At 49.0% G+C, this 15,597-nt stretch overlaps 1 protein-coding gene across 3 annotated transcripts in view; it reads left to right on the forward strand.

Annotated features, from left to right (window-relative positions):
• Positions 1 to 14,428, forward strand: part of ZNRF3 (zinc and ring finger 3) — a 32,018-nt gene extending 17,590 nt beyond the window's left edge. For 2 of the 3 annotated variants that reach the window (XM_070950859.1, XM_070950858.1), the window contains exons 8-9: positions 75 to 1,790; positions 14,094 to 14,428. In XM_070950859.1, the coding sequence (XP_070806960.1) occupies positions 75 to 1,790; positions 14,094 to 14,416 (2,039 nt within the window). In that variant the 3' untranslated portion in view covers positions 14,417 to 14,428. Of the gene's footprint in view, positions 1 to 74; positions 5,240 to 14,093 lie in introns of those variants that run through there. The other variant, XM_070950857.1, reaches the window with a different exon arrangement.
• The last annotated feature ends 1,169 nt before the right edge of the window (positions 14,429 to 15,597 follow it).

Raw genomic sequence — 15,597 nt, forward strand, 5'->3', positions numbered from 1 at the left:
CCTCGGGGGAACTGCAGTTGACTCTCTCCAAGTTCAGTTGAACCCCCCCCCCCCTCCTCCTCTTTTACATGCAGAGCAAAAGAAGGGAAACTCCAGCCTGGTGTGTGAGGAGATGGCCAACCAGTTACACAGCCGGCAGCAGCAGCAGCAGCAGCAGCAGCAGCAGCAGCAGCGTGTGATCCTGCCTGTCCACTTCACTGGCCGAGCACACAGAGGGGGTCACGTCACTGCCTACCCCACGCACACCAGCATGGACCCCCACGGAAATCCCATCACTGTCTTGACGGTCGATCGGCATGGAGAGACTCCAGCCTTCTTCCGGAGCTACCCGCCCATTCTACACCTGGAGCCCCACCCTGGCACAGTCGAGCGCAAGTCCTGCCCAATGCCTCACCCTTTCCAGAGGCCGAAGTTCAGCGGGGACCCTTTCTCCAAGCCGGATTGCTTCTCCCAGTACGAGACTATGTTTCAGCATTACTATTTCCAAGGCCTTAGCTACCCTGAGCCACCACAGAGCGGTCAGTTCCCTCTCCATGTGGCTGCCAAGGGCCCCTCCCGTGCCTTCCAGCCTTTCGGCAGCCACAGGCTCTTCCCCCCTGCGGTCCACATCGCCCCTTCCGCCCAGCCAGAGAGCGGCAGTGCTTCCGGCTTTGGCTGCTACCATGGCCACCGTTCAGTCTGCAGCGGCTACCTGGCCGATGGCCCCGGTAGTGACAGCAGCAGCAGTGGCCGCTCAGCCCGGTGCCACTGCTCCTCCAGTGACTCCATGGTGGACTGCACAGAGGTCAGCAACCAGGGGATTTACGGGAGCTGCTCCACCTTCCGCAGCTCACTGAGCAGTGACTACGACCCCTACATCTATCGCAGCAAAAGCCCCTGCCGGGGCGGGGAAAAAAGCAGGGTCCTCCGTGGGGAGGTGATGCTTCTGGAAGGTTCTTCTGCGCTGCACCCGGTGGCAGACAAGAGCCAGTCTGAGCCAGCTGCCGCAGCAGGGGACCAACTGTCTGACTGCAGCCTTGAAATGAATTGCAGCAGCAGCAGCAGCAGCAGCCGCTCTTCGCTGGAGCAGAAGGAACTTGCCTGCACCCTGTCTGAGCGAGGAGGCCCCCGAGCGCCCCCCGAGACCACTGGAGAGACCAGTCAGACTGGGAGGGAGCTTTGTGAGCGAGCATGTGGCTGCTGCTTGGAGGTACATGCTGCCCCACGGGAATTGCCAAGTAGGGCAGCCGGTGGCAGCAGCAGCACGCTGCTTCAGGGCATGCCACTTTGGACAGGGGGTGGCTCTTTGCGGGAGCCCAAGACAAGGAGAAGTCAGGGCGTGGTCAGCGTTAGGATACAGGGGGTCCCTCATGAAAGGTTGCCCTGTTGCTTCTACGAAGAGCAGCGGGTGGCCAGCAGTGGCCCCATCTGGCCAGACCGTTACACGGAAGACTGTGCAGTGAATGTTCGGTATGTGTGTGCGGAGGACCCCTTGCCAGCCTGCTATCCGGGCCTGCATGAGGCGGGCCAGTGCGTTGCCATCATTCCCGAAGTCCGGGACTCAGAGCTGGCCCTGCCGGTAGATTGCCACAGTGGCAGCAGCCCTTGGGAGGGGCCGTGTGGAACGGCAGCCCCCAGCAAGGCCCAGGGAGCGCCCACGAAGGCATTTTGCGAGCAAGGAGAGATATGGCAAGAAGGGTCACACCTGCCCATGGCGGGCTTCCCGCTGGAGGAGTCCTGCGGGTTCTTTTCCAGCCCTCCGCAAGGTTGTTTGGAGGCCATGGCCGCTGGAGAAGGCCCTCAAACTTTGGGTAAGTTAGCAGCGCCATCTTGGCTGGAGGCGGGGTGGGTGAGCCAGGGAGGGAAGGGTGGCGCCTTTGTTCGGCCAAGCTGGCCAAATGCCTCCTGAGTACTGCAGGGGGCCAATCCAAGCTCATTTTGGCCACATTCAGGCTCCCTTGAGCCTCAAAGCAGTATCGGCCATAGCGGAGATGACCCCGGAGAGCAGTCGCTCGCTGGACCGGCACAAGATCTGAGCTCCGACCCGAAGGGGCTAGGACAGGGGTGCTTGGACAAGATTCAGGAACAGTTTCGTTTTTTCAGGCTGCTGTTCCCCAGGGCAGTATCAGGCTGGGAACTAATAAGAAAAGGACGGTCTTGAGGCAGCTGTGTTTCTGCTGGACATCAAAGCCTTCTATTGCTTGTGTTCACACACGACAGGAGTGGCCCCAAGAAACCGGGGCTATGTGCCCCTGCCTGCGGTACAGGGCATCCTTGGCAGAGCCCAGCATCCTTTCCTGCCGTAGCCTGGGGACAAGAGGCCAAGTTATGCAGCCTGGTGCCCTCCTTCAGTGCCTGCCTTAGAAAAGAAATAAACGGAGTCCGAGGGGCGGAGGCCACCCGCCCCTTCCGTGTGAGAATGCAGAGCTCTCCTTAAGCCTGACTGCGATGGGTGGGAATAGGCCCGAGCAGAGGCCTAGTTGCAACAGTGCCTTCCGCCTGCCCCAATGCTGCGGTCGCTGTGGGTTCTGCCCGAGCCCCCACCCCCAACTGCACTCGCCAGTCCACTCGCCAGCCTGCTCTGGGTCGAGATCTTCAGCAGAGGTTCCTCCCAGTCACCCCCGGGGTACAAGTTGCCGCTTCCTTCCCCTTCTTAATAGTTTCCTATGGAAACAGTCCTTCTGGCTGCTGCAGCCACAGCCACGTGGTTCCCTACGGCCTCCTGCCCCCTGCGTGGCTGAGACCACGACCGTTGCCACGTTCGGCATCTGGGATGCTGTTCCTGTTCCTCTGTGTGCCTGGCTGGAGAGTTGGGTGGAGGGCTTTTTTGTTTAAAACAGATGGTGCCTGGATTCACCCACCCACCCCTCACCTCTCGGGTGTAATTTGTTAACGAGTCAGGATGAGCAAAGGTACTTACTAAACTTTTCTTTTTCTGCCCAGTTTATGAGAAAGGGGATTTTATAATGAAAAGATTTCTTAATTATTAGTTTATTGTACTAGAGTGACATGATGAAATTCCTTCTCATTCTAACAGTGCGTACTTGTGACCATGTTGATATTGTGCGTTTTTGGCAGCCCTGCTCTTGGCGGCTTCTGATCACGCGGAGGCCAGTTAAGAGTAGGTAGCCTCAAGCAGGAAGCCCTCCTGCCCCACCTTTCTTAAGGTTGCTCTTACTACTTCAGAAATCTTTCTTCTCATCGCCAATATGTAAAATACGTTTTACTTTTATTTCTGCTTCCCTTTCTGGTTATTCACTTTTGTGACAGTAGTTTTCATCTCTTCCACTTCTATCGTAAGTGTTTTCCAAAGTATTTCCTAAAGCTTCTGCCCGGTTTAAGTTTTCTCCCAAATCCTACATAAAATATTGTAGCGGTTGCATTTATGTAGCATTTATGGTTACGGGCATGAAATACCTTCCAGCAGGTGACGCCATCTCTGAGCAGCATCTCCGGAAGTGAGCGCCTAGGTCTGAAACGGCCAGATTCTTAAGATCCATCCAGTTGCCTTGTTACTATATCAAAATTGGCTGCTTCAGCTGAGGTTCTCAGATGTGTTTTCCAATCCCCCTTGGCTGGAGAATGGAGTGTTAACTCACCCGGCGGAGCCCTGCATCTCAAGAATTTGCTCTAAGTTGGTGTTCCCTTGTGCAGTTCCTGCTTAGGTTTGCAACTGGAGCTGGGGCGGGGGGGGGGTGGAGGGATTCCTAGATGCTAACCAGCTTTTTCTGGCACAGCTGGTATTTGTCAATCCTAATGGTCTCCCCCCTCCCCCACTCAGGTTTAGTAGCCAGCCCTTACTACTTTAGTGCCTTCTCCTATCCTTGGCCCTACCACCACACAGTTTTTAAGCAGCTCCCTCCCCCCCAAAGATCAGTGCCTGGTCTTTGTAGATTCCTGGGGGAGAAGCTTTTACACGGTTGCAAGTCATAGCTGGCTTCCTGGATCCAGTGAAGAGCGGCGATGGGCCGGGGAGGCAAAGTCTTCCAATTCCTGTTTTAAGGCTTTGGGGATTGAAGATAGAAATAAGAGCAATTCACCTCCCAAATGTTTCCAATCCCCATTTCTTTCTTCATTTTTCATTTCTGAAAATAAATACATTACCGCAATGCTGCCATTTTGCAGCTTAACGTTGGGGACACAGTTTCGTGGCATTGCAGTCCTCCTGTATACGTATGTGGGCTGCAGTCTCCGAATTGCTGACTAGGATTGGTGCATATTCAGTAAGGACGCTGGCATTTTCTAGTCCTTCCGGCTGACTTACATGTTAATTCTTATCCTATACCCGGTATGGTAGCCTATACCAAGAGCTGTGCTTTTTGGGGGGTTTGTGTGTGTGTGTCTGCATGGTTAATTCTATCCAGACCTAAAGCTATACAGCAACACAGGCCTCGCTGTTGAAGTAGACATGCCGCCTTTCCCCCCCAATCTTCCAAAATCTTTGCACAGATGCAGAGATGACACTCAAAGGAGTACAGAGAACCTCCCTGCCCTTCTGGATGACTGGATGACCAGCCCTAACCTTGCCCTAACCGCCTGGTTGATAAGCATCCCTGAAAGCAAAGTACGCTATTGGCAGAAGTCGGAGCTTCTTCGACACAATGTCCTTCGGCCGATGAAAACCAACTGACCCCCTGCCCACATCCCCAAAATTCTTTGTGTGTTCATTTTCTATCTTTTATAGAAAAAGTAGTTTCCTGCTGCAGGATTGGGCATCCCTTCATGACAAATTTTTATAACGGTCAGTACAATATATGTTTTTATTCTAAAAGGCCTTTTTATCAAAGTAATTATCGCCACTATGATGGGCTTGCGAGGCACTATTTTCAAATGTTTTTTTTTAAGAAAATGAGGTATCTGTAGCACTTAAACTGTTTTGTATAAAATGTACTGTAAAGGTTTGTAAGATGGTTAAAGGGCTCTTCTCCATTACCAGTTGTATTGTTTTTAACGGTAGAAAACAACTTGTTTCTATTCTGTATGTATAGCAGCACATTTCATTTATGGAAAGATGTTCTCAGAATATTTATTTACTAATATATTTATCTTAAGCCATGTCTTATTTGAGTGTGTAATGTTATAAATAAAGAAAAATCGGGAATCACTAACAGAAAGCAATGTAAATACAGATTTCACAATGTTTGCTGACCAAAAAGTGATTTTAAATCAAATTGTAACTGCAGTTTTGTAACGAAATGTACAAATGTCTGTTTAAAAACAAAACCTTTTAAAAAGTTGACCGTCTAGCTTGATGTCTTTTCTGAACACCGGCGGGGAGAAGCCCAACTGCCGCGCTGTCCAGCAAGCGGAGGAGCCCGTATCCCGTCTCGGGGTGGATCCCGTCAGGAGTAAAATCTCAACTCCAAAGTTGTTGGAATACAAAACAATTTTATAGAAGTATTTGCAAAGGCTAGCGGATCTTAATACACACAGATAAGACACCACACCTGTTACAGATCTCGGCATATTTTATACATACCTATCACCGCCGAAGCTATACGCTAGTCTACATTATAAAAAATTACGACTTCTTATAAGGCCTGGAGGAACATTGTCCACGGGGTCACGATGGGTCGGACACGACTTCGCAACCAACAACAACAACAACGTATCTCACAGTGTCGCAGTAGGCAAAACCACATGTCAAACCCCTTTGGTGGGATTCTTCCATCAGCGCTACTGTGGCTCCTCGCAGTCCTTTTGTCATAGCTGCCGTATTCATACCGTTTGTCAATACCGAAGGGGCAAAGGGCGCTCGCTCCGACGCCCTGTGCGTTTACAGTATGGACGCGGGCACCGTGGAGGGACCAAAAGCAACCGCATAGCCGGAAGATTGTTTTGTTTTGAAAAACAAAACGGGGAGGACAGTGTGCTGACAACGGCCTGCCTTTGCTTTCGCCCACAATTCGCGGAGACCGAGAAGCGAAGGGCCAAAGTGCAGAATGGCAGCAAAAGCACCGCTACTCTACGCTCGTCTGAAAGGAACGAGCCGGTTCCGTTGGCCTTCACATGGCCGCCGCCTTCTTCCTTTCCAATCATCTCCAAGAGAGATTCCCGACACGACGGACTTCCTGTCTGTTCACCGCGACCCTCCCCCAATGCCTTTGAAAAGGACCTTCCTGCCACGGCCAACTTTCGGTCCATCCTTAGTCATCCGTCCAACTTCCTTGCACAGTGACCTTTTCGGCACGGCGGACTTCCTGTCCGTCACGGTCGCCGACCCTCAGTGCCATCGACAAACGACCGTTCCATCACGGCTGACTTTCTGTCCATCTTTCTTAGTCATCCCTCTACTTCCAAATTCAAACCTTTATTGTCAACACAAAGGATGCATACAATGAGATCGGATGAGCCTCCCTTAGCGCAGCCCCCCCCAACACAAAATACATCTCAACTCATAAGCGAAAGAAAGAAAAAACCCTAACCAAATAGATCATACTAACAGACACACAATCCTATATACATATATACGCATAACAACATAACATAACATTATGTTACGTTACAGCACGGAAACGGCATCGGTCGCCCTAGTAAATGATCTCTGGCGGGCCAGGGATGGGGGTTGTTCCTCCATCCTGGTCCTCCTTGACCTCTCAGCGGCTTTCGATACCATCGACCACGGTATCCTGCTGCAGCGGCTCAGGGGGATAAGGGATAGGAGGCACTGTTTTACAGCGGTTCTCCTCCTACCTCTCTGGTCGCTTGCAGGCTGTTTGCGCGGGGGACCAGGGATCCTCCCAGAGGCCCCTCACTTGTGGGGCGCCTCAGGGATCGGTTCTCTCCCCTCTGCTCTTTAACATCTACATGAAACCGCTGGGTAAGATCATTCGTGGTTTTGGGGTGAGGTATCAATATGCTGACGATACCCAGCTTTACATCTCCACCCCCGACCACCCTAGGGATGCCCTTTCCGTGACGTCCCACTGCCCGGAAGCGGTGCAGGTTCGGATGGGGAGGAACAGACTCAGACTCAACCCTTCCAAGACCGAGAGGCTGCGGATGCCGGCATCCCGGGATCTGGACGTTCCATCTTTAGCGATTGGGGGAGAGACCCTTACTCCCTCCGATAGGGTCCGCAACTTGGGGGTCCTCCTGGATTCTCGGCTGTCCTTGGATGATCCTCTGACGGCCGTAACCAGGGGACCTTCGCACAGGTGCGTCTTGCGCGCCAGTCGCGCCCTTTTCTAGACCGGGATGCCCTCGCCACGGTCACTCACGCCCTCGTTACCTCTAGGTTGGACTACTGTAACACCCTCTACACGGGGCTGCCCTTGGGATGCGTCCGGAGGCTCCAGCTAATCCAGAATGCAGCCGCGCATTCTGTGATAATTACGGGGGCTTCTCGATACTCCAGTGTAACACCTCTCCTGCGTGAGCCGCACCGGCTGCCGGTGGCGTTCCGGATTCGTTTCAAGGTGCTGGTGCTTACCTATAAAGCCCTTTATGGTTTAGGCCCGGGGTACTTGCAGGACCATCTCCTGCCGCTCTCCCATCTTCCCGTGCGCTCTCACACAGCGGGCCTCCCCAGGATGCCGTCGGCCAAACAATGTCGGCTGACGGCCCCCAGGATTAGAGCGTTCTCTGTGGGAGCCCGGACCCTCTGGAACGGATTGCCCACCGTGCTCAGGACAGCCCCCGACCTCCTTTCCTTCCATCGCGAGCCGAAGACGTGGCTCTTCCGTCAACTCAACCGATCCGTTTGGGTGTACACCATTATAATTTTAAACCGTTTTAATTGGGGTGTTGATTTTAATTTTATTTTGTTGTGATTTGTATCTGAAATTGTCATTTTGTAAGCCGCCTTGAGTCCCTCGGGAGAAAGGCGGCATATAAATCGCAATAATAAATAAACAAAATAAATTATATTACAGCAGCGTTGCGCTGGCCCTGCAAGTCTATAGTACTAAATAGTTACGGTGTTCTATCGTAGACCGGTAGAAGGAGGTCATCCGTCGTCGTTCCACCTTGTTTTTCCGCAAGATCCTGAGGAAACGGAGTCTCCGTTGAGCCTTCTCGACTACCCGGAGCATATTATTTTTCCAGGCGAGATCTTCACTAAGATGGAGTCCCAGGAATTTGAAAGAGGAGACCCTCTCCACACAGCCTACCATCACGATAAAGTAATATCTCGATAGCTTCATAACTATTGCTAAGGGACGGAAAACAGCGCCCTCCTGTGGCCCAAGCAGATATAGCAGCCAGAAAAAAAAAGAAAAAAAACCCCTTTGTAATAGCATTTAAAGATTATTATTCTGTCTCTTTATTATTAAAAGCCTTATTAATATTAATAGAGCAACAGGAGGCCCAGGAGCTCCATAACAGGCACAAAAGAAAGAATCCTGCTTCAAAGCCTTAACCTGAGGTCAAAAGGTCTACAACGGCCTCCACGGTAAAATTGACAAAAAACAGCGCCATCCTGCGGTCCAAGCAGGGATCGCAGCCACTTTTTAAATGGAATTTTAGGGTTATTCTTCATTATTAAAACTTTATTAATATCAATGGGCCATCACAGGCCTTCTTAACTCCGGTTAAGGCTTTTGAAGCGGGATTTCTTTTCCAGTTCCTGTGTTGCAGCAAACGGGCCTCCCGTTGCTTTAATAAATATTAATAAGACGTTAACCATAAAGATACAGGATAATAACCTTAAAATCCCATGAAAAGGGTTTCTTTTTGCGGCTGCGATACCTGTTTTGGCCACACGAGGGCACAGTTTTCCGTCCCGTGACTTCAAAGTTATCGCTAAGGTGCAGAAAATTGTGCCCTCCTGTGGTCCAAGCAGGTATCGCGGCCACAAAAAGAAAGAAACCTTTTCGATGGAGTTTTAAGATTCTTCTGTGCCCGTTCCGCAACCCTGGAGAAAACAGTGCCCTCCTGTGGTCCAAGAAGGAATAGCAGCCAGAAAAAAAAAAGAAAAAAAAACCCTTTTTAATAGCATTTAAAGATTATTATTCTGTCTCTTTATTATTAAAAGCCTTATTAATATTAATAGAACAACGGGAGGCCCAGGAGCTCCATAACAGGCAAAAAGAAAGAATCTTGCTTCAAAAGCCTTAACCTGTGGTCCAAAGGTCTACAACGGCCTCCACGCTAACGTTGACAGAAAACAGCGCCATCGTGCGGTCCAAGCAGGGATCGCAGCAACCAAAAGAAAGAAACTTTTTAAATTGAGTTGTAGGGTTGTTATGCTATTCCTACTTGGACCACAGGAGGGCACTGTTTTGTCCAGGGTTGCGGAGCTGGCACAGAAGAATCTTAAAACGCCATCGAAAAGGTTTCTTTCTTTTTGCGGCCGCGATACCTGTTTTGGCCACAGGAGGGCACAGTTTTCCGTCCCGTGACTTCAAAGTTATCCTAAGGTGCAGAAAATTGTGCCCTCCTGTGGTCCAAGCAGGTATCGCGGCCACAAAAAGAAAGAAACCTTTTCGATGGAGTTTTAAGATTCTTCTGTGCCCGTTCCGCAACCCTGGAGAAAACAGTGCCTTCCTGTGGTCCAAGAAGGAATAGCAGGCAGAAAAAGCACGGTCGCCGATTTTTTCTGTACCAGCGCTTTTCGGAGCGACCTTCCCAGCGTCAGCGCAACTTTCCTTCCGCCTCCGGTCCAACCCCCATCGCCGTTGGTAAAAAACGACCTTTCAACTTTCATTTTTACTTTTTAAGGGCTGCTCTGGGTAAACCTTTACCTTTACTCTAACCTTTCTTCTCCCCTTCTCTTCCTTCCTCTCTCTCCTCCTCCTTCCTTTGTTCTTCCTAAGGGTCCAAGCAGGGATCGCAGCAACCAAAAGAAAAACTTTTTAAATGGAGTTTTAGGGTTGTTATTCTTTATTATTAAAACTTTACTAATATCAATAGGCCATCACAGGCCTTCTCAACTCCGGTTAAGGCTTTTGAAGCGGGATTTCTTTTCCAGTTCCTGTGTTGCAGCAAACGGGCCTCCCGTTGGTTTAATAAATATTAATAAGACGTTAACAATAAAGATATAGGATAATAACCTTAAAATCCCATGAAAAGGGTTTCTTTTTGCAGCCGTAGTACCCGTTTTGGCCACAGGAGGGCACAGTTTTCCGTCCGATGAGTTCAAAGTTATCGCTAAGGTGCTGAAAATTGTGCCCTCCTGTGGTCCAAGCAGGTATCGCAGCCACAAAAAGAAAGAAACTTTTTAAATGGAGTTTTAGGGTTGTTATGCTATTCCTTCTTGGACCACAGGAGGGCACTGTTTTCTCCAGGGTTGCGGAGCCGGCACAGAAGAATCTTAAAATGCCATCGAAAAGGTTTCTTTTTTTTTGCGGCCGCGATACCTGTTTTGGCCACAGGAGGGCACAGTTTTTCGTCCCGTGATTTCAAAGTTATCGCTAAGATGCAGAAAATTGTGCCCTCCTGTGGTCAAAGCAGGTATCGCAGCCACAAAAAGAAAGTAACCTTTTCGCTGGAGTTTTGAGTTTTCCGCCAGGCAGGGCTGTCAATATAATAATTTTAAATTGGGGTATTTTAATTTTTGGGGTTTTAAATCGGCCAAATCTATTTAATTATTTTAATTTTTAATTATTGTTGTGTCTTGTGTTTTTAAATTGGCTGTACACCACCCTGAGTCCTTCGGGAGAAGGGCGGTATAGAAATAAAATTATTATTATTATTTATTATTATTATTATTATTCTGTGCCCGTTCCGCAACCCTGGAGAAAACAGTGCCCTCCTGTGGTCCAAGAAGGAATAGCAGGCAGAAAAAAACCCTTTTTAATAGCATTTAAAGATTATTATTCTGTCTCTTTATTATTAAAAGCCTTATTAATATTAATAGAGCAACAGGAGGCCCAGGAGCTCCATAACAGGCAAAAAGAAAGAATCTTGCTTCAAAAGCCTTAACCTGTGGGCAAAAGGTCTACAACGGCCTCCACGCTAACGTTGACAGAAAACAGAGCCATCGTGCGGTCCAAGCAGGGATCGCAGCAACCAAAAGAAAGAAACTTTTTAAATGGAGTTTTAGGGTTGTTATTCTTTATTATTAAAACTTTAATAATATTAATAGGCCATCACAGGCCTTCTTAACTCCGGTTAAGGCTTTTGAAGCGATATTTCTTTTCCAGTTCCTGTGTTGCAGCAAAGGGGCCTCCTGTTGCTTTAATAAATATTAATAAGACGTTAATAATAAAGGTACAGGATAATAACCTTAAAATCCCATGAAAAGGGTTTCTTTTTGCAGCCGCAGTACCCGTTTTGGCCACACGAGGGCACAGTTTTCCGTCCCATGACTTCAAAGTTATCGCTAAGGTGCAGAAAATTGTGCCCTCCTGTGGTCCAAGCAGGTATCGCAGCCATAAAAAGAAATAAACCTTTTCGATGACAGTTTAAGATTGTTATCTGTACGTATTGAAGTTATTGTTCCGTGCCAGTTCCGCAACCCTGGAGAAAACAGTGCCATCCAGTGGTCCAAGCGGGAATAGCAGGTTTTCAGGGCTGCTCTTTTACCCTTTACCTTTATTCCAAATTTTCTTCTCCCCTTCTTTTCCTTCCTCTCCTCCTACTTCCTTTGTTCTTCCTTTGTTCTTCCTCTCCTTCTCTTTCCTACTTCCCCTTCCCTTCCCCCTACTCCTCTACTCCTCTTTCCCCTCCCTTTTCTTCCTCTCCTTTCCCCTTTCTTCTTTCTCTTGTTCTCTCCTGTCCTCTGTTCTCCCTTCCCCTCTCTCCTGTCGTTTCCCTTTCCAGTTCAATCCTTTAGGGGTTAGGGTTTAGGGTTTAGGGTTTAGGTTTTAGGTTTTAGGGTTTAGGGTTAGGGTTTCGTTTCGTCTCGTTTCCTGACTTCCAGTGGGACCGGAATCCGTTGGCCAGCATGTGCATGCACACTGGAGTTGAGCTAGGGCAACACTCGCATGCCCACCAATATGGCTCCGCATGCCACAGGTTCACCATCACGGGACTAGAGCTTCCCATCTCCTCCCAAGGGAAGGGAAAGGAGGTACGGGGCAGGCAAGCCCCGTTCTCAGGACCTTTAGTTATCGCTTAGAGCTCTTCGCAGGTAACCCCGGCCTGCATTTTATGGAAAGAAGCTGGGGAGGGGAGCTTTTGTGCAGGGCCGTTGACACCATTGGGTGATGCAAAAAATTAAAATCCAAGGGAAACCATTAGAATGTTGTTGTTGTTTTGTGTGTGTGCTTATCTACATATACCCAGCTAGTTTAGAGACATAATACCATACCACTTTTGACAATAAAGTTTCAGCCAATAGAAACTCCTGGCTCAATGATTCTAACATTTTAGGAAGTCTTTGACCGAGGAGCTTTCGGGCGAACGCTCCATGGATGGGGAATGGAGCCGGAAGCCCTGCCGTGTTGCAGTTTGAAGCACCCGTGGGTGTGGGCAGAGATTAATCCACTCCGTCGGGAGAAAGAGTGCCTGTTTGGTGGATAGGAGAGTCTCGGGGCCTCTCGGTAGAGGTAGGCCGGTTGTGTTGCTTTTTAGAAGTATTCTGACTCTTGTTAAGAACGACTGCCGTTTTTCGCAATCAAGTTGTCACACTTTAAAAAGAAATAATAAGTGCAAATTTTATATCCCGAATTGGAAACACGCATCTTATGATTAGTCACTTTAATAGGGAGATTATCAAGAAAAATATAATCCGTAAAAATACTATACACATGTGAAATGTATGTTAGTCTATTTAAGACTAAGGATGAGAGCAGGGCCCAAGGGATCAAGCCAGGGAGGCGTTTCCACACGCCCCGATCAGCTCTCTCCTCCTTCTCTCCTCTCGCAGACCCCTACGACCAAGCAACGATCGCCAAGGAGGAGGGGAAAGAAGAGGAGCCCGAGCCCTTTCAGAAGATCGGTCCAAGTACGATCGACGGAGTTTGCAACTTAAGTCATTCACTAGCTTTCAGTGTTTCAGAGCTGAGGTTTCAGGCCCAAGCCAGGGATGGAGCGTTTCTCGCAAAGGCAGGAAGCTCTCACTAGTCCAACAGAAAGAGGACATTCTTTGCCTGTGCGGGACCCGGACTCCATTCCTCTGGGCACGGCCGGTGACAAGTCGGAAAATCTTCCTCGGATGTATCTTTCACCGGGGTTTGTTTAAGGAGTACCGATAGCAACCGCTAGGTTTTCCAAGGCGTAGCAGGCAGAATAACGGTATCAGGTCTGCTCGTCGGTCCATCTGTCCCACGACTATCGGCACCGACCGGCTGCAGGGCTCTGAACATCCGTTCAAGCAGAGGGGTTTTTCCCAGCCCTTCCCTGGAAACGCAGGGGTGAACCCGGACCTTTTGCACGCAAAGTAACAGCTCGAACTCGGACCGTGGCCATCCGTCAGGAGACAAGCCACCCGCTTGCAAATAGCACTCCTAAGTAAACCCAAAAATTAATCTTCCACGTTTGACATAGAGAAGAAAGAAACACGGTCAAGTCGGGGAATTATAAAATTATTCTTGCTTCACGTTACATACTTTTATAAGCATCTGGTTAAAACAATCCAATTTGGCCAAAGTATTTAGATGTAAATACTTTATTGCAAAGAGAAGGAATTAAGCGCACGTTATTTATAATTTATAATTTATAATTTATAATTATATTCAGACCTAGGAAAAACATTCCACTTGCATGTCTCATGACTTAATTTTAGAATTCACAAAGAGCTGTTCATTAAAGGGGAAGATATTGTCTAAGTATTGTCCTCTGGGATAAAAAAAAAGTACGTTACCATGTTTTCTTCGGGAATAGGGTGAAATTGAGGGTGGGGAGCGATATTAAAACTAGAAATTGATCACGATCTGAGATGATAACTACCCCTCGTAAGCGCTGATGAGAGCGCGACTTGGCCTTTGCTGTCCACGACGGTTTATACAGCCCACTCCCAAACGCTCCTTCCGCAAAAAGAAGTCTAGCCTCTGTAGCAGCCGTGTCTTTTCAGCCTCTCTCCAGGAAAGAGAGCTGGGGCAAAACAGAGGAAACAGTTACCATGAAGGTGGGCGCCCAGGGCCCCCTCGGCCAAGAAAACTTGGAACTCATCTCACGAGGTCACGTGGGAAACGTCTAGCCTGCTATGCTCTGAATTGAGATCCACGTTTGGGTCAAGGGTTTTTGGGAAAACCTTTTCTCCTTCTGAAAATTGTTTTCTTACTTTGTAGAAACAGGCAACTATACCTGTGAATTCCGTGGCAAGCAGTACAAGTACTCCACGTCATCCCAGGAACACGTGGCCCTTCACGCACCAATCCACGAGTATCCAGCGGCGACACAGCAACCGGGGAGACCCCGGGATCCAGGATCTTTCAAGGCTGAGGCCCATCGCACCTCTAAAGCGATCACGAGGGAGAGACCAGTACCGTCATATCTCCCTGATAGCTGTCCTTTGGGGATATACTTTGAGAGAAGGAGTCGTTCATATTTCAGTGATAATAGTCAGGCCAGATTGCCTATAATTGTTAATACTATCTTAAACTGTAAATAAAATTATACCTGTATTTTGCAGTTTACACCTTTTTGACAATGTAGATTTTTCAGCTGGACCCATCACCTGCTTAAGGCTTATATAAGATACCGTAGCTGTTTCTTCTCCGTAAATTGAAATATTCAAAAGCGCGGGAACCCCATTCGCTTACCGGTTGCAGCCATCCCCTTCCAAGGACCGGCCCCTCGGTCCCATTCTCCTCCCCGCACCCGTCCCTAGTCCGAGGGACCGCCTCTGTCCTCCACCACCTCTTCCGCCAGGCCACCCGGGGTCGTTTGCCCTCCGAATCTCCAGCGGCAGTCTTGACACTGTTACTCAGTTAAAGCCTGCTCGGATTTTGCTTTCCATTGGACCGGTTGAAAGCCCAAGACGTAGGATAGGAAAGCCTCCTTCAGCTCAAGCATCTATCCCTCATCGCCCCAGGCAGCACGTAGCTTCATGACAAAGAGTCCCCTCCATCGTCCCCCCTTTCAGTCCATTGAGGTCGGTGGCCATCTCCTCGTCCCCACGGAAGCCGATTCTGCACGTTAACGCTAATTTCTTGAGGAAAGACTTTCTTTGGCCTGTCCTGATCCATTAGGACTGCTGTTTTGAGGGGGAGAACGGCATCCTCCCCTTCACGTCTGCACCTCAGCATGTGGCTCTTTTTCTAAGACGAATAGCCCCAGTCTTGTAATCTGGGGGTTTTGCGGGCAAGTGCTGTTGCAGAGGCTTCGTAGGGGAATAGGCGGTGTCAAATTCAACGCATCCTTCTGTCTTCTTACGCTGCGGAGAAGATTGCCTGTAGCCTGCTGATAAGACGACTGTCTTATCAGGGAGACGAACGGCATATACTGTAATTTTTGGAGTATAAGATGCTCTGGACCATAAGATGCACCTACCTTTTTTGGCGAGGAAAACAAGAAAAAGAAATTTGCCTCTGCCTCCCAGCAATTTTGCCTCGTTACAGCAAAATAGGCTGCTTTACTTTCATTTTTATTTTCAGCACAGCTTGAGTAGCACAAAATAAAATAAAATAAAATAAAATTGTTCCCAGCCATTTACCTGTCTGCAGCAAGCAGCAGAGGGGAGGCCAAACAGCTGAGAGTCGGGCTGCCGATCCAATCAACTCGTGCTAATTAGGCTGTGCTGAAGCTGAAATGGGCTGTTTCTTCTTGTTGCTTGCTGCAAGGAGGTAAATC

This window comes from Pituophis catenifer, unplaced genomic scaffold (genome assembly GCF_029215685.1).
Source record: "Pituophis catenifer annectens isolate HBS135680 unplaced genomic scaffold, rPitCat1.0.hap2 SCAF_10, whole genome shotgun sequence".
NCBI lineage: Eukaryota > Metazoa > Chordata > Lepidosauria > Squamata > Colubridae > Pituophis > Pituophis catenifer.